General features: G+C 46.8%; 1 protein-coding gene across 1 annotated transcript in view; it reads left to right on the forward strand.

The window, feature by feature from the left end:
• The window catches only part of sorcs2 (sortilin-related VPS10 domain containing receptor 2), a 45,359-nt gene extending 20,206 nt beyond the window's left edge, over positions 1 to 25,153 (forward strand). The window contains exons 7-26 of the mRNA XM_056576206.1: positions 3,594 to 3,773; positions 5,426 to 5,572; positions 7,019 to 7,121; positions 8,611 to 8,687; positions 8,985 to 9,076; positions 11,321 to 11,428; positions 14,023 to 14,143; positions 15,027 to 15,160; positions 15,426 to 15,554; positions 15,718 to 15,889; positions 16,492 to 16,678; positions 16,919 to 17,052; positions 17,661 to 17,784; positions 18,441 to 18,553; positions 18,756 to 18,878; positions 19,255 to 19,354; positions 19,506 to 19,553; positions 20,264 to 20,366; positions 20,972 to 21,165; positions 21,536 to 25,153. Coding sequence (XP_056432181.1) covers positions 3,594 to 3,773; positions 5,426 to 5,572; positions 7,019 to 7,121; positions 8,611 to 8,687; positions 8,985 to 9,076; positions 11,321 to 11,428; positions 14,023 to 14,143; positions 15,027 to 15,160; positions 15,426 to 15,554; positions 15,718 to 15,889; positions 16,492 to 16,678; positions 16,919 to 17,052; positions 17,661 to 17,784; positions 18,441 to 18,553; positions 18,756 to 18,878; positions 19,255 to 19,354; positions 19,506 to 19,553; positions 20,264 to 20,366; positions 20,972 to 21,165; positions 21,536 to 21,600 — 2,454 coding nt within the window. The 3' untranslated portion in view covers positions 21,601 to 25,153. The remainder of the gene's footprint in view (positions 1 to 3,593; positions 3,774 to 5,425; positions 5,573 to 7,018; positions 7,122 to 8,610; positions 8,688 to 8,984; positions 9,077 to 11,320; positions 11,429 to 14,022; positions 14,144 to 15,026; positions 15,161 to 15,425; positions 15,555 to 15,717; positions 15,890 to 16,491; positions 16,679 to 16,918; positions 17,053 to 17,660; positions 17,785 to 18,440; positions 18,554 to 18,755; positions 18,879 to 19,254; positions 19,355 to 19,505; positions 19,554 to 20,263; positions 20,367 to 20,971; positions 21,166 to 21,535) is intronic.
• The last annotated feature ends 243 nt before the right edge of the window (positions 25,154 to 25,396 follow it).

Consider the following 25,396-nt stretch of genomic DNA (forward strand, 5'->3'; position numbering starts at 1 on the left):
GATGGAGCCCATCAACTACTGGCTGGTGCAGCCCGCTGGCTTGTGGTGGTGGTGGTGGTGGTGGTGGTGGTGGTGTGGTTGTTGTGGGCTGGAGGAATGAATCAACCAGCGTTGGTGGCATGTTTTCCTCGAATGTCCCCACATTTTAGGAAAGTGCAAAAGATGTTACCTAGATGGCCTATTTTTCATTTTTTTACCGTTTTCTTTCTCTGTACACAAAAAGCCTTCTTGGAACGCCAGAGGTCCGAGGAACCAAACAGATGGTTTTAGAGTTATTCAAAAAACACCCACACTTTCATAACTCTGATATATTCACTGAGAGCCGTATGGATTCATATCGGTTGACAATTCCCGGGAGGTAGGTAGGTAGGTACCAGACCAGTCTGAGTCGGACTGAATAGTACTGGAGCTTTATCTTTTTTTCATTTCCACATTAACATCGTAGATTCGCACACATATGTGTGCACTGTAACGCAAACACTGTTCCTCCTCTCCTTATTCAGTCGGGCAGTTCACGCGCGGGTTTTTTTTTCCCCCCCTGCACTGTGGGATGGAAACTGTAGGATTAAGCTGGGGCTTTGCTATGGATCACTGGATACACACCAGCGCGGTCAGACCATGAGCGAGTGGCCCCTGTGGTGCGCATATGTGCGCATGTGGGTCTGCATAACAACACTGAAGCTCTCCACTCGGATCAAGAGTGAGACTCTTCAAATTAGGTTCTCACCTCATTCTCACTTATTTGCTAGGCGGGTTTTTTTAGGAATCGACAGTGGATTTGGATACAGGTCATTAATGAGCTGGAATGAGGATGGGGCATGGAGCTCAAAGATGCTTGCACCTTATGATATTTTCCCTGGGGATCCAGAACCTTCGACCTCCTGGGGGGTCAAACGCCCTCACCGAGGCCGCCAGCTGAAGGCGGTACCTGGAATAACATTAACATTTACATTTAGGGCAATTAGCCGACACTTTTATCCAAAGCGACTTACAATAAATACATTTATCGCAGAAACAACAATATATCGCTTTCGGTACGGTTAGGATATTCATAGAACCAAGTGGAAAGCACTAACTATCACTAGGTTAACCCATTCCCCGTAGACAACAAAGAGAGCTAGGATAACCACACAACCATTTTTAAGTGCCAGGGCGTACAAAAGACACCAAGTGCGTAGGGGGGGTGGGAGGGGGTGGCTATGCAGAGTCTAGGAATAAGTGATACGGGGGGGCACAGTTGCTACGCTATGCACACACACTCGTGCCCGGTGATGTGTGCGATCGTGCACTGCCGCCCGGTTCAGGGTCAACCTGGGAGGCTTGTGTTTGCTCGACCCACGTCCAGGGATCAGCCCTTGTTTATCTAAATGTTTTCCTCGTTTCCTGATTGTGCATTCGTGAGCATAAGCTCTTTCTGGTTATGAGGAAACACAGAACTGAAAGAACGTCTGTCCTTGGCCTCAGGCGCTCGCTCACAGAAAGAGAAAGAGAGAGAGAGAGAGAGAGAGAGAGAGGGAGGGAGGGAGAGGGAGGGAGGTAGGGAGAGAGAGAGAGAGAGAGAGGCTGCGTGTTGTAAGGGTAACGGCAAACCCCTCCTCATTCTCATCACAGTTTGTATGAATATGCAAATGCAGTACAAAATTGCAGCACACGCGCACAGATTTGAAAAGGCTTGATACTTGTTTTATTTATTTTCTACACCCACATCTTTCCTGAGTCACGCTAAAGTAGTCAATCCATGCTGCTCAGCAAGTCCTAGAGCCGCATGGCCTCGATTAATCTGTATCATCTGATATGTACTGCAATTGAATGGACTGCGCCAGACTGGGAGAGACTTATTGAACTGGACTGGGATGGAGCGTACTGGAGTAGAGTGTGCTGGTGTAGAATCCTGAGATGGAACGGGATGATTAAGTGGTCGGCCTTCAGCGAGGCGGAAGAGATACTTGAGCAAAAGACTTCACCTCACCCTACTCTTTCGTGACCTGTCTCTACATACACAAAAAGTAGCCTTATATGAAAACATCTCTGTGAAACAAAGGTTTAATTATTTTGATGAGCGGGACTGCTCAGACAGGGATAGGCCTTCTATGTTTTATTGGTAGCATCACAGGTTTTCAGAGGTCATATTGTTTCTAATATTGTATATCGTTCTTCATTTTATAAACATGCTTTTTTATTATAAAAGATTAATCTTGTGGTCGTGCGTGGAATCCTAGCTTTCTTGTGGGAAATCAGCGGATCAGAGTGACATCTTCGTTCCAAAGTCTTCCGCCGGCTGACGAATAGCGGGAGATTTCGGAATGACCCTGGCCAGGGTCCTTCCGAAGTCTCCCGCTATTCGTCAGCTGGGCGGTTAAGCTGGGACGCTTTTTCTTTATCTTTGGTGTCCGGGAGAAGATGGTGGCGTGTCAGTGATTAAAGGGGGAGGACACGCCCTCCAGGCGACTTGTCCTACCGCTGAAACGTTTTAGACGGCTTCACTTCCCAAAATGTTATGTTAATGCAATCAGTCAGGCATGCCCAGGATGCGCTGAGTCACCTCTTTTCACTCCTCGGACCACATTGTTTCCGCGCCTCACGAGCGATGGACTCATTTGCATCCGAGGTTCACCGGCTTCTTCAAATGACAGCTAATGGTGTTTTTTCTTTATGTGTGTGTTAACGTACAGACAAAGAAAAGGAAACTTTTAAGTAGCAACGGGCTCCTCAGACCTTTCCGTCGCTCTGATGATTGCTTCGTCAGCTGTGTGTTCTAGACCTCTTTCAAGGTAGTGGAGAAGATTTTAAGCTAACTGTGCGGTAACTTCGAAGCTACTTGGCGCCCTTACTCTGCCTATTCACACCTTTCTTGGTCAACGCATTGTTTCGTATATCATAGTATTTTCATATCTGCTTTTGCTGTAGGCCTACTGTAATTCTTTTTTAGCATGCTATTGCAGGTGTCATTTTGATATTCATCCTTATTGCACACTGTGTCCAGAGGGTAAGGCCTTGCCAACTGCCACCTTATGAAGCTCTGTTTGATGCCATCCATATTGAAATTGGGTTGGCAGAAAGAAAAGCAATAGGCCTAAGTATGACATGCCTGCAAAACTAATGTTTGTGAAATATCTCTTAAGTAACATTGGCCAAAACGGTTTGAGTCAAAAATAGAGCACTCCTGTTTTGAATTATATTAGTAATCATAGTTTCTAATAAGTAATTATTATATTTTCACTAAATTGTTTCCATTTGCTCATGGTTGTACTATTTCTACATTGTCAAAATTTGGTTATGATTTTCGAATTTCTACAATGTCCACATTCTAATCTTTGGACCCCTCCCTCTCTCTCCCCCTCCCTCCTTCTCCATCCCTCCTTCCCTCTCTCTCACCCTCCCTCTCTTCCTCTCCCTCCCTCCCTCCCTCCCTCGCTTTCTCTCCCTCCCCCCCTCTCTCCCCCTCTCTCCCCCTCCCTACCTCCCCCTCTCTCTCCCCCTCCCTCTCTCCCCCACCCCCTCTCCCCCCCGCTCTCCCTCCCCCTCCCTACCTCCCCCTCTCTCTCTCTCCCCCTCCCTCCCTCTCTCTCCCTCCCCCTCTCCCCCCCTCTCAGGACCTCCACATCGTGAGCACCGATGAGAGCCAGGTGTTCGTGGCGCTGCAGGAGTGGTACCAGACGGACACCTACAACCTGTACCAGTCGGACCTTCAGGGCGTGTACTACTCGGTGGTGCTGGAGGACGTGCGCAGTACCAAGCAGCCCGAGGAGAGCGTGCTGGTGGACGTCCTGGAGGTGAGACGGACCCCTCGGTGGGGGGAGCAGTGACCGAGGTCAGGCTTGTAGCAAAGGTTGACCAAAGGTGGCCCATGCGTTAGGAGTTTTTATTTTATTTTTTCCGTCATTCAAAATAAAACATTCAAAGGTATTTTAATGTGATTCCGCAGCAGTCTCCACCGGCGCCGGTTCAGGCAGGGAGAGATACGCAGTGTGAATTTCCTACTTTTTTTTTTTATTTAAATATATTCTTTACAAATATTCAAAGCTCGAAATGATGTATTCGGGGCCAGCCCTGCACTCAACAGATGGGTCATCCAAACTGACAATAGGTAGATGTCTCAATGGCAATCAAACGCACTATCCCTATATGTATGTATATATATATATATATATATATATATTTAAATACACAGTATATATCTCACTTAATTGCGCCCAAACTCATATGTGCGTTTAAACCTCTTTTTAATTACTGCCATTCAAGCAAGCTCCAATTACAGACTCCACAGCTGTGTCTCTCAATGGCATCGCCTCCCTGCACTCACACCCAGGGGCATCTTCTTTGTCTCGGGCTACGCGGTGTGACGCAACGACAGAGAGCCAACTGCCTCTGGTGTAACTCACAACCCACTGCTCACTTCTGCCAGCGCTCACTATCGCCACAGCAACTGTACTTAGGTCTGTGGTATACATTAAAGGTGTTGAATGCGTCAGTATTTATAATTTTTTTGCCGGAAGTGGTGTCCAGTTTTGAGAGGGTTGTAAGCCTATATATTCTCCACACAAAGATGGAGTGATATATATATCTCTCTCTCCCCACGTATCTTGACCGAAGTGATCCTTTTTTGCGACTCTCGAATTGATCTATGTTTTCTAATACCTGCTAAATGACTTAAGTATAGCATTATGCTATATTTTGATTAATTTGTTTGGGTTGAGAGCTCTCAAAAGGAACAATGACCAGACACATCCATGCTAGTAGTAAATATACCAAAAAGAAATGCAAAAAAGTTGTTTTCTTGGCTGTTGTTTTTGAATTTCAGCTTGAAAATGGCTCCTTAAACGCTTTCTGTAGCATTGATGTCATCTCTCTTGATGTAATTACTTTATATCAAGAGACTGTCTCTATGGGCGTCAGAGACTGCTTTAAACCATGGGTAAAGTACATAAAAGTCAGTCAGTATCTTGCATCTTATTTTCTTTTCATATTAGTTTAGTCTGAAATATTCCTCACTAAACACATATTATGGTATTCATCAACAAAGCTTTGTTTGTGCTTTTATTCCCTATCTATTTCCGGCAAGCTGTGTACAATTATAATAAACCATTTTTTGGAAATGTGTCTTATTCACGACAGTGTTGTCATTCGGTCTTCCCTTTCAACTTGTTACCCGCTTGCGTTGTATCTTGTACATGGGCGGCATGTGGCTCATGGGGTAGAGTGCGTCGGCTGGTAACTGGAAGGTTGCTAGTGTCGAGGCGTCCCTGAGCAAGGCGCCCCACCCTGACTGCTCCTGACGAGCCGGCTGTCGCCCTGCGTGGCAGTCAGCGCCGTCGGTGTGTGGATGTGTAAATGTTCGGCAGTATTGTAAAGCACTCGAGTGGCCACTGTTTAGCAAAGCGCTATATAAATGCAGTCCATTTACCATTTATCATTCATATCGCAGGTGCGCGGCATCAAAGGTGTGTTCCTGGCCAATCAGAAGATCGACGGGAAGGTGCGGACCCTGATCACCTACAACAAGGGACGGGATTGGGAGCACCTGGCCCCGCCCATCAAAGACATGAACGGCCGTGCAGTCACCTGTAAAGCGGTACGTGCGTCACCATAGCTCCTCCCTCCATTTTGTGTTTGGGTTTTTGGTTATCTTCGTTTTGACCGCATATCTGTTTTTTTCGGAGAATGACAATCAGGGTATGTAAAGCTGAATTGCAATTTAGAGAGGGTGTGAAATGAGACCGTTTCCTAACTATTGGTGTGTGCGTGTGGGGCCATACAGCGATGCAGTAATGGTTGTAGGGTGTGTGCGCCATCCATCTGTCTTGACTTTGAGACTGAGTGCAGGACCAGACAACAGGGGGCTGAGGTCGCCCACTGTCTGACGGCTATACATCATACTGGAGGCACACACACAGAGCGAGAGAGAGAACGAGATAGAGGAGAGTGGAGCGAGAGCGAGAGAGTCTGGCCACGCATGGGCCAGACTCTGTGTGTGTGTCTGTGTGTGTGTGTGTGTGTGTGTGTGTGTGTGTGCGTATGTGTGTGTGTGTGTGTGTGTGCGTGCGCGTGTGTGTGTTGCGTCCTTTATTTGAACCATCACTCTATACGGTTGTCAGATTTGAAGGCAGATACAGATATCTCACGGTGACAAAGTGGGAGCCATAAAAAAAAGATGTGTGCGCACACACAATGGACACCCTCACACACACACACACACACAATACACTTAACGCAGAAACACACTCACACGTGCTGCCGTAACGTGCGTTGAATTATCGCTCACCAACCCTTGCCTGCTGGCCTCGCCCATTTGTTGACATAATAGCCGGCCTCGCGAAGCAAATGAGGCGAACCCAACCCGCTACGCCACCTCATCCTCTGGCCCCTCCCCCTTTGTTTATCTGGACCAGAGAAGGCGGAGGCTAGAGCATTACCAATTACTCCCCCCCCCCCCCCCCCCCCATCCGATTACGATTATATCCACATCTTCCGGTTCCCCTACTGACGATTTCACCAGCTGCTGCGTGACCACTCCCTCAAAACCCCGGCAAACGAGAGCCACTGAGATCGATGATAGCGTTTCTGTTTTCCTTTGAGTCAACGTCTACCCGAGGTGTTCACTATAGATTAATGACTACAATCTGCTCCTAATCTCGTGGTTAATAGCGCCACAAAGTTGTTTCAACGGCTTGTCTGTTTTATCATAGTTGTTTTTGTTCTTTTAATGCACCACACTAGCGAGAGATTTATGGCTGGTGGTGGGCGTAGTGGTGTTTGATTAAACGCAGGTGCGTGGCGGTGCCATCTGCACGTGCCGGTGCCAAGGGGGGGGGGGGGGGGTGGGGGGGGGGACTGCCAGGGCTTTCAACTGAAACCTGCGATGTATATAACCTCTGTGGAGGCATCGGAGCGCGAACCACACTACTTACTTTACTTTGATACTTTACACTTTCTTGTGCGTGTTCGGTAACACACACACAAGCCGAAATACGCTACGGGCTTGTTTCCTTTGATGACCTTTGAACTTTACTTCCTTCAGCCCGACTGCCACCTTCACCTCCACCTCCGCTGGGCAGACAACCCCTACGTCTCTGGGACCGTCCACACCAAGGACTCGGCCCCCGGGCTCATCATGGGGGCTGGTGAGTCCTCACAAAGTCCCCCGCATTGACACACACACACACAGACATAGACACAGGCACACACATAGACACACACACACACACACACACACACATAGACACACACACATAGACACAGGCACACACATAGACACATGCACACACACCCACACACACACACACACACACACACACACACACACACACACACACACACACACACACACACACACACACACACACACACACACACACACACACACACACACGTTGTATACGGTCCCGGCCTTGTCAACAGCCTGCCCTAGGCGCCCATTTTAAGTTGGGCGCCTAGGGCACACACACATAGACACACACACTCACACACACATACATAGACACACACACACATAGACACAGGCACACACATAGAAAGACAGACACACATAGAAACACATAGAAAGCATCAGTGCCGACTGCTAGCTAGCAGGATTTGGTCTTGGTTCTTTATATGTATGAATTTACCTCAGCTCAGGGGTGTGTCTTTGGGTGTGTGTGTGTGTGTGGGTGTGGGTGTGGGTGTGTGTGGGTGTCTGTGTGAGGACATTCACAGACGTGTGAATGGATGGCTGCATTTGAGTTACATGAGTGTCCGTTTTTCAGCATGCGTCTAAAGAAGGTGTTTGAGTGCCACATCAACATGGCCGACTGCACGCCCATTTCACACCCACACAAAAACCATCCATTTGCCATCCCCCCTGAAAGGGGACATTTAACACAGGCAAACAGTGTAAAAGCTGTCTGTAAGAGAAAGTGTGGTAGACCGACAGAGTGAGAGAGACAGAGACACTGAAAGAGGAAGTGTGAGACAGAGATCGGGAAATGGAGAGACTACACTGACAGTACATTTCCATGTCTATCCTTTGTGCTTTCAGAAGATGAGGCGAAATGATCTTCCTTAATGTAAAATCGTTTTCCCAGCATGCTTTGCTTTGATCAGACCATATATATACAGTATATATATCTATATCTATATCTAGATATAGATATAGATATAGATATAAATACATAGATAGATAAATTCTTCCTCTTGAATTTGTTTTACACTTTTCACTCTTCCGAGGAACCAATGTGTGATTTAGCAGATTGTGTTTCTGATTTTGACTTTCTCTTTTTTTCCTGATGACCGTTGGTTCAAAGGAAAGTGCATTCAGTGCACTTCCATTGTGGACTGCACCGTAGGTTATATAAAATGCATTAGGATATCCTACAGCACTGCCATATCGCTCCCCGCTCAGTAATCACATGGTCTGTTTCTCTTCCCTTCTACGTTTTTGTTCTAGCTCTGTTTCTTTGTTCTTTTTCCTTTCTTTTTTGGGACCATTCCCTTAATGTAACACTGGCACACACACTAACATTACGGCCAACCATTAAGTAAGAAATAACACCTCTCTCTCTCTCTCTCTCTCTCTCTCTCTCTCTCTCTCTCTCTCTCTCTCTCTCTCTCTACCTCCATCTGGGTACCTGACAGGTAACCTAGGCTCCAAGCTGGTGGAGAACAAGGAGGAGATGTACGTCACGGCCGACTGTGGGAAGACGTGGAGACAGGTGGGCCTTGTCGCGCTTCACCTTGTGCCATCATCTGGTGCTTATTGTTTATATTCATGTACGGAGAAGTGATGAGGGTGGCCGACATAACAGTAAGCTTAGTTTATGCCTAAACCTCACCACCTCTAACTGAAGGCAATTCAATTAACTACTGCACACCCAAATGTCACCATCCCAGAAGTTTAAAATGTATAAACCTGAAAAATGTAAACCAAATGAAAAGACGGATACATTATAATGGTCAGAGTTTAGGGTAATGTGGGCAATAATGAACTTGCTGTCACTTTGTGTGGGCAGGTGTTTGAGGAGGAGCATCATATCCTGTACCTGGACCACGGCGGGGTTATCGTGGCCATCAAGGACACCTCCATCCCCCTGAAGATACTCAAGTAGGCTCCACCGTCGGAGGCTGAGCACTACCACAACCCCTCCCTCACACCCACTTCCCTCCCTTCTACACAGCTTGTGGAGAACATGCCTCAAGGTTTACTCACATGGAGAGAGAGAGAGAGAGAGAGAGGGAGAGGGAGAGGGAGGGAGGGAGAGGGAGAGAGAGAGAGAGAGAGAGAGAGAGAGAGAGAGAGAGAGAGAGAGAGAGAGAGAGAGAGAGAGAGATGTATTTACAATAGAGAAGAAGAAGATGCAAAGTGAAGAGAAGGTCGGAAAAGTGCTGAGATGGAAAGAAACGAAAGGGGGAGGCAAAAAAAAGTAGGAAGGGGACATGTGGAGCGATGTGAACCGGCGAAAACTGCTGAGCGATTGATTGAATGAGAGGCCTGGAAACCATACTCGGGAGCAGGAGTAAAAAGGGGCACTCGACTGGCCGTGGATGATGCTTGTTCTTGTCCTAAAATGCTCCCCAGAAGGGCTCCTCCAAGACCTCCCTCCCCGGCTCTGGAGGGCCCTTGGCTCTTGGAAAATAATTAGCCTTCCTCTCCTTCCACACTCGCTGGAGAAGGACGTCAACAAGCACAGGCAGTGAAGTGGTGCCGTTTTCACGCTCGGCAGAGCCGCTCCCCCAGCGCTGGACTCCCAGACACCGTGCTAGTCACGTCCACTTGTAGTCGTATAGGAGTATTGACATTTGTTTAATTGTTATATTACCTAACCCTTAACTAACATATGGTATATTTATTTTAAATACTTTCGAAGACTATGATTGATATTGTTGACTTATTGACTTCTTCTGTTGCAATGTACAAAGAGATGTCCGCTGCCACCATAGTTGGATAGCAAGATGAGACCGATAGTCAAGTCTCACACAATTGTGGAGCAGGCAGAGATTTAGTTTCCTTCTTTTTCTTTTTAGCTCTCACTTATCACTCTTTGCCACCAATTAGCATAACCCACAGCTAGCTTGATGCCACTTGAATTTCCATTGATCCTCTCGGTCAGTCAACATTTCCCTAGCAGCACTGTTGCTGTTGTCTCAGGCAGCACTAATGCTTAGTGCCCTAGACAGAGAAACAGAGAAAACCTCACTATAGCAGAGCTAACGCTAATGCTAAGTGCCCTAGAATCAAAGAGAAAACTCCACTAAAGCGGAGCTAATGCTAATGCTAAGTGCCCTAGAATTAAAGAGAAAACCCCACTAAAGCAGAGCTAATGCTAATGTAGTGAGTAAGTAACCTGTAATAACAAGAACAAACTCCAAACTATCAGTTCTGTGTTTCTACTAATGTTGCGGCGCCCTGGGAATGAAATGCTTTTGAATGCTGGGAAAGGATCCAGTTGCGTTTCGGGAGACATGTGATACAAATTAGTTTATGATTAGGACGCCTTCCAAGCAAGGATGTTTTCAGAGGCTGTTCCAATGGTCGCATGTGAGGCTGGCTTCAATTCATTTGGCTGTTCCTCCAAACTGGATGCCACTCACAACAACCCAATCGTTCTCACATGACTTCTATCTGTGTTTGTCTCCGGGGCTCCCTGTTGCATGTTTCCTATCAGTAATTAGTCAATTACGTTTGATTTTGTTCATATACACCCGATAGTGCGTAAGAAATGTCACTGTGGACATGGATGGATGAATATATAATAGGGTTTGGGTAGAATATCCATGTTGTTAATCTTTTATTTGTCCTGAAGCCAGGTATTGATTAGTGAACGAGTTATGTTTTATGTTTATTATGTATTATACTAAAGAGGTAAATGTATGGCGTTTGGTGGCCCCCCCATACGAATCCAACCCTGTAACCCTGGCAATATTTATGCCTTACTACACCAGTTGAGGTAGACAGAAGCACAGGACCAGATGTATTGACATTCAGATTCAAATTCACTTTGTGAAATACATCTCATGTTCATTCTTCTCCTCCTCTTCCTCTCCCTCTTCCTCATCCTCTACCTCAACAGCCTCCTACTCCTCTTCCTCAGCCTCCTCTTCCTCCTCCTCTTCCTCCTCCTCTCCCTCCTCTTCCTCCTCCTCCACCTCTCCCTCTTCCTCCTCCTCTTCCTCTCCCTCTTCCTCATCCTCTTCCTCCTCCTCTTCCTCCTCCTCCTCCTCCTCCTCCTTCTCCTCCTCCTCCTCCTCCTCCTCCTCCTCCTCCTCCTCCTCCTCCTCCTCCTCCTCATCCTCCCCCCTCCACCTCGTCCTTGTTGTTGACCACTGTGATTGGTTCCTTCCCCCCCAGGTTCAGTATTGACGAGGGTCAGACGTGGTCGGTCCATAACTTCACCAGCACCTCGGTGTTCGTGGACGGGCTGCTGAGCGAGCCGGGGGACGAGACGCTGGTCATGACGTGAGTTCAAACCCCCACTGGCGCGCTGACACCGCCGGCAACACACCTCGTAACGCCTGCCGGTTCGATTTCAGAAACTCTGGCATGTCGATTCTACGTCTCTCTCTCTCTCTCTCTCTCTCTCTCGCTCTCTCTCTCTCTCTCTCTCTCTCTCTCTCACAACTGCTATCCTCTCTCTAACAACTGCTATCCTCTCTATCTTCCTCTTCACAACCTCTCTCCGGTCTCTCTCCACTGAGGGGTCCATAAAGGTGGCAGAACCACCCTTTTCTTGAGCTTGCCTCAGCAGTATTATGTCGTCATATCCAACTTTGCCGAGGTCAGACACGTAAACAACCACAACAAAAACACACACATACACACGCACGCACATTCTGGCTTGAGCACTAACAAGGAAATCCAGAGGAAGTTCTGCCGAGTCATTGGCCCGCCGTGGTGGCCCAGCTCCTCAGCTAGCCTCCGTCACCACCTCCAGCACCACCACCTTCGGCCCTTACCCGTCCGCCGCTCCTCTCTGGTGGAGGCTGAGGAGGCGGCGGGGGAGGGGAAGGTCCTCCGACAGGCATGGGGTCCTCCTCCGTTAGAGTGAGCGAGGTTCATTTCACGGGCGTTGCGAGCCAGACGCCACCGCGGCCGGGTGTCTGATTGGCGTGTCATCTGGTGGCTGATGAGAGCGAGAGGCCCCGCCGTCCTCGCTCTGCCCTTTGACCTCTCGTACGCTGTTTTTTTTCCCCTCTATTTGACTCTGGTGTTTTGATATGCTCTCGTTCTTGCTCTCTCTTTCTGTCTCTCTCTGTCTCTCTGTCTCTCTCTCTCTCTCTCTCTCTCTCTCTCTCTCTCTCTCTCTCTCTCTCTCTCTCTCTCTCTCTCTCTCTCTCTCGCTCTCTCTCTCTCTCTCTCTCTCTCTCTCTCTCTCTCTCTCTCTCTCTCTCTCTCTCTCTCTCTCTCTCTCTCTCTCTCTCTCTCTCTCTCTCTCTCTCTCTCTCTCTCTCTCTCTCTCTCTCTCTCTCTCTCACACACACACACACACACCACACACACTGTGGTGGTGGAACTTGGGGCTATAGGCAAGCAAGGATGTACACACACGCACACACACACAGACACACACACTCAGGTCTGGCTCTGTAAGATAGGGAGGAGTGCTGACATCAGCAGGTGTCTGATCATCCTAGGGAGAGAGAGATATCCATTTTTTGATGGCACAGAAAGAAAATCCTCCTGCCTTATGTAGTCTCTGTTCACCCTGAGCACAGAGGGCAGGCTGCTCTCCTTACTGATAACAGCAGGTCATTTCTCAAAGTTCTTTCTGTACTTTTTGTGTAGCATTTAATAAAGTGGAGAGCGGGAGGGGGCACATAGATACGCGCTGACAAGTCGGAGTGGTGATTATGCAAATGAGCGAATATGCAGCGAGAGGACACAAACAAACAAACATTACGGGGCATTGATTATTCCAAGAGCAGCGATCTGCCTGACCCATATGCAAAGTTGCTGCTTTTTTATCACAGAACTGTTCATGTTTATTTTCTTTACAAATAAAAGCTTAGCTATAATGGGGGAATGGGGAAAAGTCGAATCAATACTGGTCAAACACTGCCATTTAGTGGTCGCTGGTTGAACCTGCATCTCTATCGAGAGAATTTGATTGTTGAACTTTTCTTTTTTATTGTCCAGGGCAGTAAACTTGACCCAAAACTAATCTTTGAAACAGAAACTAAAACACAACTAAGCACAAAATCTTCTTTGCCGACGGAAAGTAAAGTTCATGATATTTTTGAACTAACTTGTCTTAAGTGAGCATACAGGAAAAGCCCATAGAAGAGGAAACACATTAGACTTTTAATTGCCAGGCCAGTCAGCAGGGTATGGTATGAAACCTGATTCATTAGCGTACCAATCAGCCAATCAGAAAGCATTACGGGCTGATACTCGAGTTTCTGATAGAAAGTTACCATGGCAATGACAACAAAGTCGTTTGAAGTGTAATTGGGAGCATAAATGTACCTAGCATTATCTATTTTGGAGCATTGAATGGTTTAAATATAACGCTGGTTATTATTTGACTAGGCTTAAAGTTGGATGCAACAGGATTAATAGCTTAAGCTAGAGGATAAAAATGTAGATTGAGGTTTATCTACATTTACATTTAGGATATTTAGCAGACGAATTTATCCAAAGCGACTTACAATAAGTACAATTGTCAGAAGAGAAACAACAATATATGGCTGTCGGTACAGTAAGGATGTTCATGACGCTCGAGAAGGCCTGAGGGAGGGAGGAGGGGATCGGAACAAGGGGTCAGGAGTTATCTACTTCACAATCCGACCTTCGTTAATGAATACAGCTGAATGTATGGACCGACAGACAGACAGACAGACAGACAGACAGACAGACAGACAGACAGACAGACAGACAGACAGACAGACAGACAGACAGACAGACAGACAGACAGACAGACAGACAGACAGACAGACAGACAGACAGAGGAATATAAATGTAGCCTATTGCACACAAAGTTGGATGAATGACAAGTTTAACCGTGTGTGTGCGTGTGCATGTGCGTGTGTGCGTGTGTGTGTGTGTGTCTGCAGTGTGTTTGGCCACATCAGCTACAGGTCGGACTGGGAGCTGGTAAAGGTGGACTTCAGGCAGTCTTTCTCCCGGCAGTGTACAGAAGAGGACTACGACCCCTGGACCCTCACAGACCTGCAGGTAGCAACAAGCACGCACCACGCACGCACACACACACACACACGCACGCACGCACGCACGCACGCACACACGCACGCACCCATACACTCACTCACTCACTCACTCACACACACACACATGCATGCACGCATACACTCACTCACTCACACACACATGCATGCACATATGCACACACACACACACAAACCATTGAAAGGATATGTTTGGGTGTACAGTATTGTATTTAACCCTATAATGAACACATCTAACCCGTTTAACTAGCCATTATTTTATTCATTATTTCGTTTTTTTAATGTTTGCATTCTTTTGTAAGGATTGCGCCATAATATTAAGCGGTTAAGCTATACGTACATACCACAAATACACGAATGCAGTAGGAACCAAACACACACGTTTACATTCTCACGTCTTCCAATATCCAGTTCCATTCGGCGACACAACAACTATTCCTACACAGAAGGAGCTCTGTGGCGCTCGCCCTGTTCAGACAACACCAGAGACATGAGCACTATTTCTCAGCGCCTTACCCTTCACGAAAACATGTTCTCAGAGGGACTTGCATCGAGACAGGCTCTGTATGCAATCACAGTTTCAATAACCTATTATTCAAGGACATTTTAGCAATGCAAAGCGAGCATTTCGTAAGTCACAACACTTATTGAGGCGCCTTTACTTATCAAATAGACCCGCATGTGATCACGAACATGGCATGGAAAAGTTGCCCCGGCAGCCTGAATAAAGCCCCCTGAAACAAATGATCCAGACCAAGCTCGATTGACCGAATATTGCGCTCAATGTAAACGCGTTGATGGCGACTCCAGCACGCGTGACTAAACACACGATCACTTTCTTCCTTCCTCGCCGCTCATTGGTCGGCTGCCAGGGGGACAAGTGCATCATGGGACAGGAGCGGTCGTTCCGGAGGCGGCGGGAGAGCGCCTTCTGTATAAAAGGGAAGAGCTACACCTCCGCACTGACTAGCAAGCCGTGCGGCTGCACAGAGAGGGACTTCAACTGGTCAGTCCCACCTCGGACCTCTCTCTGACCTTCATACAAGGAGCAGCCCCCCAATAGGCGTGGCTTATATTCCTTTAATCATTTCTTCAATCAAAGTTTATATGTTTAAACGTGTGTTTGCATGTGTGTGTATGTGTGCGTGTGTGTGTGTGTGTGTGTATGCGTGTATGTGTGTGCGCGTGTATGTGTGTGCCTGTGTATGTGTGTGTCTGTGTGTCTGTCTGTGTGTCTGTGCGCCTGTGTGCGTGTGTCTGTTTGTGTGTAGTGACTATGGATTTGAGCGCTCCCAGGCTCTGAAGGCCGATGGCAGTCGATGTTTTGCGGACTTCTGGCACGACCCCGACGCCCCGCCCGACACCTGCCACCTGGGACAGAGCTACGAGTCCAGCACCGGGTGAGTGCACACACACACACACACACACACACACACACACACACACACACACACACACACACACACACACGCACACGCACACGCACATCAGTAACAGTAACATTAGGACCGTCCAACACCCCTCATGCTCTAACATTGGTACGGCCCGTGTGCTGCGTCGCAGGTACCGAAAGATGATCTCCAACGTGTGCGAGGGCGGTGTGAACAAGCAGCAGAGTGCCAAGCAGCATGCCTGCCCTCTGCTGCCGCCCAGGGGCCTGCAGGTGGGCATCAAGGGGCAGATGTTGGCCGTGGCGCCCGGTGATGACATCACCTTCATCGTCCACCAGGAACAGGTCAGTGTGTGATGGACGACAGGTTAAACACGCTCAGGCCATCTTTTGGATTGCAGTGGAACGGAACCCTTGCCATCTTCATTGTCATCCTTAGCATAAACCGGATTTTAACACCCACCACCCTGCGTCCTTTATGTTTGGAGCTCAGAAAAGTCTCCTAGGTGGAGTGTGGGAGCCACCCAGGTGGCGTCTGGTAATGGACTTTGCTACACATACCTTAACTCCAGCATAGCTCCGATACTTAACTGTAGGCATTGGAAAGCTTTGGTGAATTTATTTTGAAAAATGTTGTAGCTGTAGTGTAGTATTTATTGTAACAGTGGTAGTGGTAGTAGTGCTAGTATTCTTGGCAGTAATAAGATAATTGTTACTCCATATTATAACCTGCATTTTCGATGGCGTTGATAAAACCACGTAGTGGCAAGTCAAGTCAAAATAAAGTAATATTTTGGCCAAATTGTAACGTCTAACCTGCCTCTATACTCCTAAAGCTGCCGATCCTCTGCCACTGTCTTCTATTTGACTCTGGCATAACCCTACGCTAAATACAATGTGCAAGGAACAACCTTAGAACACGAGGTGTCTCCTGTGCGCGGCGTCAGGGCGACACCAGCAGCACGCGCTACCAGGTGGACCTGGGCGACGGCGTGCGGACCATCTACCAGAACCTGACGGTGACGGACGAGCCCATCCAGCACCGCTACGAGGCCCCCGGCGTCTACCGGGTGGCCGTGAAGGCCGAGAACACGGCCGGCCACGCCCGCGCCACCATGTACATCCAGGTCATAGGTCAGTCCCCCGCTTAACACGGCTTAGTGCTTCTTACGGAAGGGGCAATGTTTCGGCTGTGCGTTCTACTCTACGTTTGTCCGAAGAAAGAGAAAGAATGTATCGCCGTCGGTACAATAAGGATGTTCATAGAACCGCGTTCCAAGCACTAACACACGGCTCTAAGACCACAGCTCGATGACTTCTGGACGTCCGCCACAGCCGCCTCCTTTACACATTTGGATGCTTTCTTGTCTCCAGCCCCTCTGCAGGAAGTGCACCTGGAAGTGGGTCCGATCGCCGGGAGGAACCAGCAGGTCAACCTCACGGCCACGGTGCTCCCCGTCGAGGCCAACCTCACCGTCTTCTACTGGTGGATCGGAGACAGCCTCCAGGTACGGGGGAGAGGGGTTAGAGTGTGTCAGCCTTGGTGATTGGTTTCAAATTGTCTTGTGGCTTTGCTAGGCTCACCAGAAGCTGATAAGCTCCCTCCTCAAATCATTGTTGTAATTTTCCAATTTCTCAGATTCTCAAATGTCAATTAAATATTTTCTCTGTTGTAAAGAAGTAACGGTTGAATTTAAAAAGATATATGCAACGTTCCTCTGATCCTCCTCCTCCTCCGCCATCTCCTCCTCTTCCTCTATCTCCTCCTCCTCCTCCTCTATCTTCTCCTCCTCCTCCTCCGCTTCCTCCTCTATCTCCCCCTCCTCCTCCTCCTCCTCTATCCCCTTCTCCTCCTCCTCCTCTATCTCCTCCTCCTCCTCTATCTCCTCCTCCTCCTCCTCTATCTTCTCCTCCTCCTCCTCCGCTTCCTCCTCTATCTCCCCCTCCTCCTCCTCCTCCTCCCCCTCCTCCTCCTCCCCCCCCCTCCTCCTCCCCCTCCTCCGCTTCCTCCTCTATCTCCCCCTCCTCCTCCTCCCCCTCCCCCATCTCCCCCTCCTCCTTCCCCTCCTCCCCCTCCTCCTCCTCCCCCTCCTCCTCCCCCTCCTCCTCCTCCCAGCCCCAGCTCTCCCTGGAGAGCAGCATCCTGACGTGGTTCCCTGAGGCGGGGGAGGTGAGCGTGACGGTGCAGGCCTCCAACGGCCGCTCCATGGTGCAGGACTCCCGGAGCGTCAGGGTCTACGGTACGAGGAGGATCAGTGACATGTGGGCTGCTTGGGTTGTTGTTATTTTGCTTTGTTGTGGTTTCAATTTTTTTTTTTATCAAACTATAGATTTTGGCATTGCAGTTACCATGAATCGTACGCGTTTTAATAATTCAGCAATAAAAAATGATGTATGTAATTATGTATTATTACATTTACATTTAGACTTGGGGCATTTAGCAGAGGCTTTTATCCACAGCGACCAAAAATTAGTACATTAGTCAGAAGAAAGAGAAACAACAATATATCGCTGTCAATACAGTAAGGATGTTCATGGAACCAAGTGCCAAGCACAAACAATACCCTGTGTACAACAAAGATAGCTAGGATAAGATTCTACTAAAAAAAAGTACTATTTTTAAGTGCAAGGACCTACAACATACAATATGTGCGTACATTAAAATAACTAATTATAAAAGTACAGTCAAACATTCATAAATATTATTGATGATATGATAATAATCCAAAAACACTACTTTTTTTTTATGTAAAAGCATTGAATGAGACGATGCTGATACAAGTTGACACCCCTCGGAGTGGATCCTTTGTAGAAAGAGATGTAACCTCTGTGTTGCTAGTGCCTGTCGTCGACTCAGGTGAAACCTAACCCCTCCCCCCTTCTGTGACCCCGCCAGACATCTTCCAGGTCATCCCGCTGAGCTTCAGCCCCAACCTGGACGGCCTCAACCCCAACATCCCCGAGTGGAGAGAGGACATCGGCCAGGTGGTCACCAAGCTGCTCACCAAGGTAAACCATCGCAATAACAGAAGCGCAAATATAAATAAAGATTGTGTTTTTATGATCTGGGTTTTGTGCAGGCACTAAGGTTAAATTCAGAGTGGTTTGGTGAAATACCTTACCTTGCTCTACACATTTCCCACATTAAACTCCTACAATTCCACACATCTGTTGAGTCACATGATGCTAAAGATGTCCCCTTTGACCCCAGATCACAGGCATCCCAGAGGAGTCGCTGGTCACCATGGTGAAGCCAGGACTGCCCACCACAGCCAACCTGTACATCGTACCGCTGGAGAGCAAGCCAGTCACCAAGAGTGTGTTTGTAGATAAGGTAGAAGCACACGCATACACACACCAAACACGCACGCACGCACGCACAGACAGTCACAACCACACACACACACACATACACGTGCGCGCACACACACACACACACACACACACACACACACACACACACACACACACACACACACACACACACACACACATGCACCAATTGATCATTGGTGCATGATCAATTCACACACCAAACTATTGTAATGTTACTTTAAATAAACATCAACACTCAAACTCTCAGATTGTAGCTAGCATTAAATCAGCTCAAATGCAAGCTCACCGCCTCCTTCTTTCGGGGGATTAGCTTTTCTCCACCTAGTTTAAAAAGCAGTGTTCTGAGCCACACTGACCACTGCTTTGTCCAACAGAGAATCCCAGCCATCATCCAGGCGTTCAGCGACCACAACGTCAGCTTCGTGGTGCGTGGAGGGGTCAAGGTTCTGGTGATGCTGGCCGACCCAAACGCAGGTACATTCACTCCCGTCGTCAGCCACACACCCCAATTCTGTACCTCATGTCCTGTTTGAAAGAACATCTCTTTTGTTTTGTATTGTGTTTTAATTTGCGTTCAAACCATTTTTTTCTGTTGAAATGGATAATTGCATGGTCCATCTCCAAGGACTCGGCCTAGTTGCTAGTGAGTCACCAGACACCACGACGGAGAATGGTGCGTTCATCCTTTTTATCAGTTTGTCTTCTCCCACGCCGGCCTTGGTGTAACTCTCTTCTGCTTCCTCAATCCTACGCTCGCTGCCCCCATTTCCCTCAGCCAATCACCTGCCGCCGCGGCTCCCGTGTCCCGTCGTGCGTGTTAACTACCCTTCCGCGATACGTGACTGAGAACTCGCCCCCAGGATGCTATATGTGAAGCCTCCTAAATTAATACAAGCTTTTTGGATTTGTCTGGAATGGTTCCTAGTGCTCGCTTGACTCTTTACAGCAAATGTATGGATTTCCAAAAATCGATTGGGGAATATTTCCCGTTTCTCTTTCACTTTTTAATCCACGCTGTGCATTGATGCAACTCCTGATTTATTTTTTACACTGCGTGTGTATGTTTGTGTATTTGTGATTATGAACTAATTCCTGTTTACACTTCTACGTACAAAAAAGCTTCTAATCGACTTATTCTTCACATAAGTGTGTCTTTTTAAACGTACCTTCCTTTCCGGTTATTTCTGTTTTTTCTATTTCTTTCTCTATGTTTGTGTATTGTCCTATTTGAGAACTGCTAGTGAAGGGATTTGATCAAACAATTTTTATTTTGGGGGCTTTCAGAGCCTAACTGGGACATGGGGTTGAATTGTGTGCGTGCGTGTGTGCTCATCTGTGCGTGTGTGTGTGTGTGTGTGTGTACATGTGTGTGTGTGTGTGTAGGTTACCACGGGGCCGCTGGGGGCCCGGGGGTTTGGGCCCTGGCCGTCGTCCTGCTGATCAGCCTCCTGGCCTCAGGGTCGTTCATCCTGTACAAGTTCAAAAGGTGTGTGTGTTACCCTTCCCCTCAGCAAGCCATGACCTGACGGGCTAGCTGTTTGCATGGTGCACAGAGACAGGTATCTAGTCAGTGATAGACCTCATATGAGTAGTGCATGGTACGTGTGTGGTACTTCTGTCGGAGTGAGGCCTGTACAGTCATGATGCAGTCAACGCCGCTTCCGTGGAAAGATCACGGAAAAGTGGGCCCGTCATTTGTTCCCGCAAATCCCGGGCTTAAACGGTCCTACTTTCCCACCATTTTTTTAAGACACATGATGTAACACATGTTTACCAGTTGTGTCTATACCTGTGTGCAGTAACCTGTGTAACCCGCATGTTTTTTCTCACGGTGGACACGCCAGACGCAGCCCCCGCACGTAACCTCACCCCCTACCCCCCCCCACCATGCACACACATACTCACACTCACACGCACACACACACACACACACGCGCACGCACACACACACACTCACACTCACACTCACGCACTCCACCCCAGCAACCTCTACAGAACAACAGCACTCGCATTTAATACAGCATTGTATCTTCTTCAAGCGGTCCCTGTCATACCCCAAACGAATAAACCCCCCCCCCCCCCCCCCCGCAGTCCTTGGCTGAGGACTGAGGACGCCTACCCTCCGCTGTTTTTCAGGAAGCTGCCGGGCAGCCGCAACGTGTACGCCCAGATGCACAACGAGAAGGAGCAGGAGATGACCAGCCCCGTGAACCACAGCGAGGACACGCAGCACATCATCCAGGGGGAGGAGTTCATCGACGACGACCTGGACGCCCAGACGCTAGGTAACGCAGGAGGAGGTAGTCCCGCCTTCCGTGCCCTTATAAGGACTACGACTAACCACTGCTACTAGACACGCCCACAGGCCACTAACACCACCAGCTAACACACACCAAGGTACCGACTGCTGGACTCTCTTCCTGCATGACAGGCATGCTTCTCTCTATTTCTCCATTTTTTTATTTCTTTATTGATATTACTCACTGTATGTTTTATAGTTTGTATGATGTAAATGCAACGTTTATATCTGTCCACGTCCATGCATGAGTATGTGTTTTAAGATTAACAATGTACATTTGTGAGACTTTTTTATTTTTATTTTTAACTGACCCAGGTTTTGTTTTGTTTATCTTCTTTTTATATCCCGGTTACCAGGAAATCATTCGGGCGTGGTCCTGAGCGTAAACTCCAGAGAACTGCACAGCTACCTGACCAGCTGATGGCTGCCACGGCAGTGTGCTAACCGAGCTACGTTAGCCTAGCCTAGCCGGCTAATGAGCACAGAGACTTCCACACTCTGCCTTCCTCTTTTTAATGGCCCACAATGCACCCCGAGTGGCTGGGAGGGGTTCTTCCTTGCTCTACGTCCCACCCAATCACAGCTTGACTCACACATTCACCCACAGAGCACTTCTAGTAATCTCGTAGTGCCGCTTTGCTAGCAGAGCCTAGCATTAGTTTCACACCATTCCCTGTTCTCTGCACCCTCGTCTCTCTCCTTCAGCAGCGGTGGTTGAGGTTAGAGGCGGGGATTTAAGGAAATGCACTTCTATGCTTCTGTCTTTTAGCTGCGTCTTTGTCGAGGGCCTTGCGGGCACACACACATGAACACACGTTATCCTTAGTCACTGTTAGCATAGATCCCGAATCACTATCACAGGTAATGGACTTCAGGATTCTGTCCATGGCAGACTACAAAGTCAAAGCCACACCAAGTAGATGTGGCCAAAGATTAGCATGGCCAGCTTCTGTCCCCGGCGATTTTGCTGTCGCACAAAAGTTGTAGTGTATTTTACGTTTTTAACGACTTGACCAGGATTTTCGTTCTATTTTTCATACTATTCTTACACACTTTCAAGCTCATTATGTACATTTTCGTGTCACTGTCGTTCTGTCTCCTGAAATGACTGTGTACTCTCACTGTTTTAAGGCAATAATATTCTTTCTGAAAGAAAGAAAGAAAGAAAGAAGGAGAAATACATTTTGTTAAATGTTTTGAGGTTTTCATGAGTTTCAAGACGGAGAAAGTAGGGTAGCAACTAAGTCAGAGCTAAATAAGCAGAACTTGACAGGGGGAAAGGATTATTTACAACAAGTATCCAACCTTAAGTTTAGCCACACTGCTAAGAGATAGACATCATTTTGTAGTTTTGTGTGTAACCGTGTGTGCGTGTCGATATCAAGAACTAGTCTGGAATCATATTTAAAGATTTTTGTCTGTTTGTAGTTCATCTTTTTTATTTAAACACAATTCAGATCTCAAACCAATCGAAAAATGTAAAAACTCGAACTCGAAAAAACTTTTGACAACATCACAGGTTAATTAACACATCCAGACTATCCCTTATAAAGTTAATTTGGCATGGTTGAGAGCTGCCATTCATTCTACAACATAAACGTTGGTCCCATGGTGCCTAAAAAGGCGGATTTTGAATCTGCCCCAAGACATAACCTGTGCTCGTTTCGTATTTATTCCTTCATTAAACCATATGACCCGTCCGCCCCCACAGTAACTTGTCAGGAGTTCAAAGGTATACTGGTTCCCCAGGAGTCGAGGATTGGTGTCTCCGAAGAGGCGTGGTTGGGATTTACACTGTATAAGCCTATATTAGGCATTGTCAGGGCGGCAATCTTGTCTCCGTAAGGATTAGATTTTCTTGTGTGTGTATGTGGGTGTGTGTGTACATAAATATGTAAATAGAACAATCTTCAATTGTAAATATAACTCCCTTGATGTGTGACTATTTTTCACTAATACCAAAATGCTTTTTTTGTTTGCATCGTTTGCTTTTCTGCGTAATCTCGCATCGATCCGAACAACTTTTCAAACTCGCAAAGAGGTTTGGGGACATTTTCGACAAGAACTTTTAATTGTCACATTTGAGGAAACAGATATCTGTCATTGGTCAGTTCAAGTGTATTGACAGCTCACTGTGTCTCAGCTCCTTTCCTGTTCAACTTTCAATGTAGAATTCTGACTGGAGTATATTAGGATTCTCACTTGAAGTAGCTCTTCGTTGAATCAGAGCGTGGCGAATCTTTCACTTAGCTGACACGGTTATTTCAACGTGGTTGCCTGCTTTACACATGTTTTTATTTCAGCATAATATGTCCAAGAAAATGTCTTGGATTGTCAACTGCTTTTTATTGTGGTTCATCAAGTTTTATCATCACTATACATCTATAGTCACATACACACAGTGATATCCAGTTACACAAATATTTTTGATACACAACTGTCAAATGCCTTTTTTTTTTCTTATGTCTTTTACAGAAGTTTAACGTCTGTTGGTTTGTTTGCACTAATTATATAATCTGTGATGTATTGAAGGTGTATTATATATTTTGGCTGCAAAAAAGCTGCCACTACAAATCCAGGCAATAACGGTACAGGACCATAATGGTGATCGACTCAAAGGCTGCATTCCAATACTCTGTTACCTTTCTTCCCCAAATGTCAAGATGCTCTCAAATGACGGAGAAGCTGCCTAAAGCTACTGACGAGTCTTCCTTGGACCAAAGTTCCTTGACTGCGTCCTTAGACATACTGTTTACTGATGTAAGTTATTTTAGTCTATGCTTCTTTTGATGACATGTTTCAAGCTAAAAACAATTATGAATTGTTTCTTCTCCACATAGTGGACAACACAGTATATGGTTTTATGAGTTTGTAGATAAGTTAAATACTACAATCATGGCTTCCTTGCCATTTGCACCAAAGCCAAAACAGACCAAAGGTTTACCTGGGTCAATTAGAACCTGTGGGTGTGGCTTATTTACCATTCCGCCCACTTCCAGTGAATGTTGTGGTTGGGCCCAGATCACCAACAAGTAGATTCCACACTGGCACTTTACTCCAGCACGATTAATCAACGCTAATGCTTTGTCTCCCTAAAGGTGTGATAAACAAGCAAAAGGAAGTTGGATTTTTTGGAATGCAGCCATAGTCGATAGAGGTGAACATCTTGACGCATTATTAGGGCCATGCTGTACTTCACTGTTCATTGTGCACCTGAGAAAACAAACAACAGATCACTCGTGTTTCACATCGTGTTGAACATATTTTGTACATATTCTGCTGTTGGTTGGCTTCGTGGTGTCGTATGTTGTTAGGACATCAGTCCAGCAAGGCCACACCAGGGGGGTGGCGCAGTGGGGGTATAACAGCATCCCGATGTTGGCTTTTTTTGACCTCGCCACTGATGCTACAAAATTTGACCAACCCCTTTTTTGATTTTATTTTCGTTTTGCTTTTTATATTGCTTTACTTTTGTTTTTGTTGTTTTTGTTTTGTTTTTTGATTGAAGGAAGTGTTGTGCACTTAACCTGCATTCCGGAATTAAATCACTCCCACAACTTCATGTCTATGATCGCTTTTCTACCACAAATAACCATTTCATTGTATGATGAAATGACATTTAACAGACAGTAGCCTACCTGTGAGTGGGTTACCATCGAGCGATTAGAAATGTCAACATCATCGTTGGCCTACAAAAACATAAGCTCCTACTTTGACATCACCAAGTGCCTTGATAATCAACAACAAAATAATAATGACAATATTTTTGATTCATTTTTGTCTATACACCTGTCACAGGATTTGGCACTTTCTGTCAACTAGCTACGAGTTTAAGACTCATGTTTTTGCTTAATTAATCCACTGTATTGTCAAATGTTGCAGACATTGTTTGAACCTTTGGATTTTAACGTTGGATGAACGATCCATTGGATGAACAGCTGAAAAAGGAGCTAGATTTGTCGCTGTTTTGAAAAGAAAGTCGCCAAAGGGGTCTGAAAAGTAGCTAAATATAGCGACAAAATCGCTAAGTTGGCAACACTAACGTGCGTAGATACATAGAAACCTAGCTGTCTTATGATGCAAGGTTTTTTCTTCATCTTCATTTTGGACTGCACACCCATTGCAAGTGACGGATACTCACACAATGTACACACAGCACTGTCTTTAGAGACAACAATGTCTTTCTTTCTAGACAACCGAAGTTTAAAGATTGTCAA

Source organism: Gadus chalcogrammus, chromosome 17 (genome assembly GCF_026213295.1).
Source record: "Gadus chalcogrammus isolate NIFS_2021 chromosome 17, NIFS_Gcha_1.0, whole genome shotgun sequence".
Classification (NCBI taxonomy): Eukaryota; Metazoa; Chordata; class Actinopteri; order Gadiformes; family Gadidae; genus Gadus; species Gadus chalcogrammus.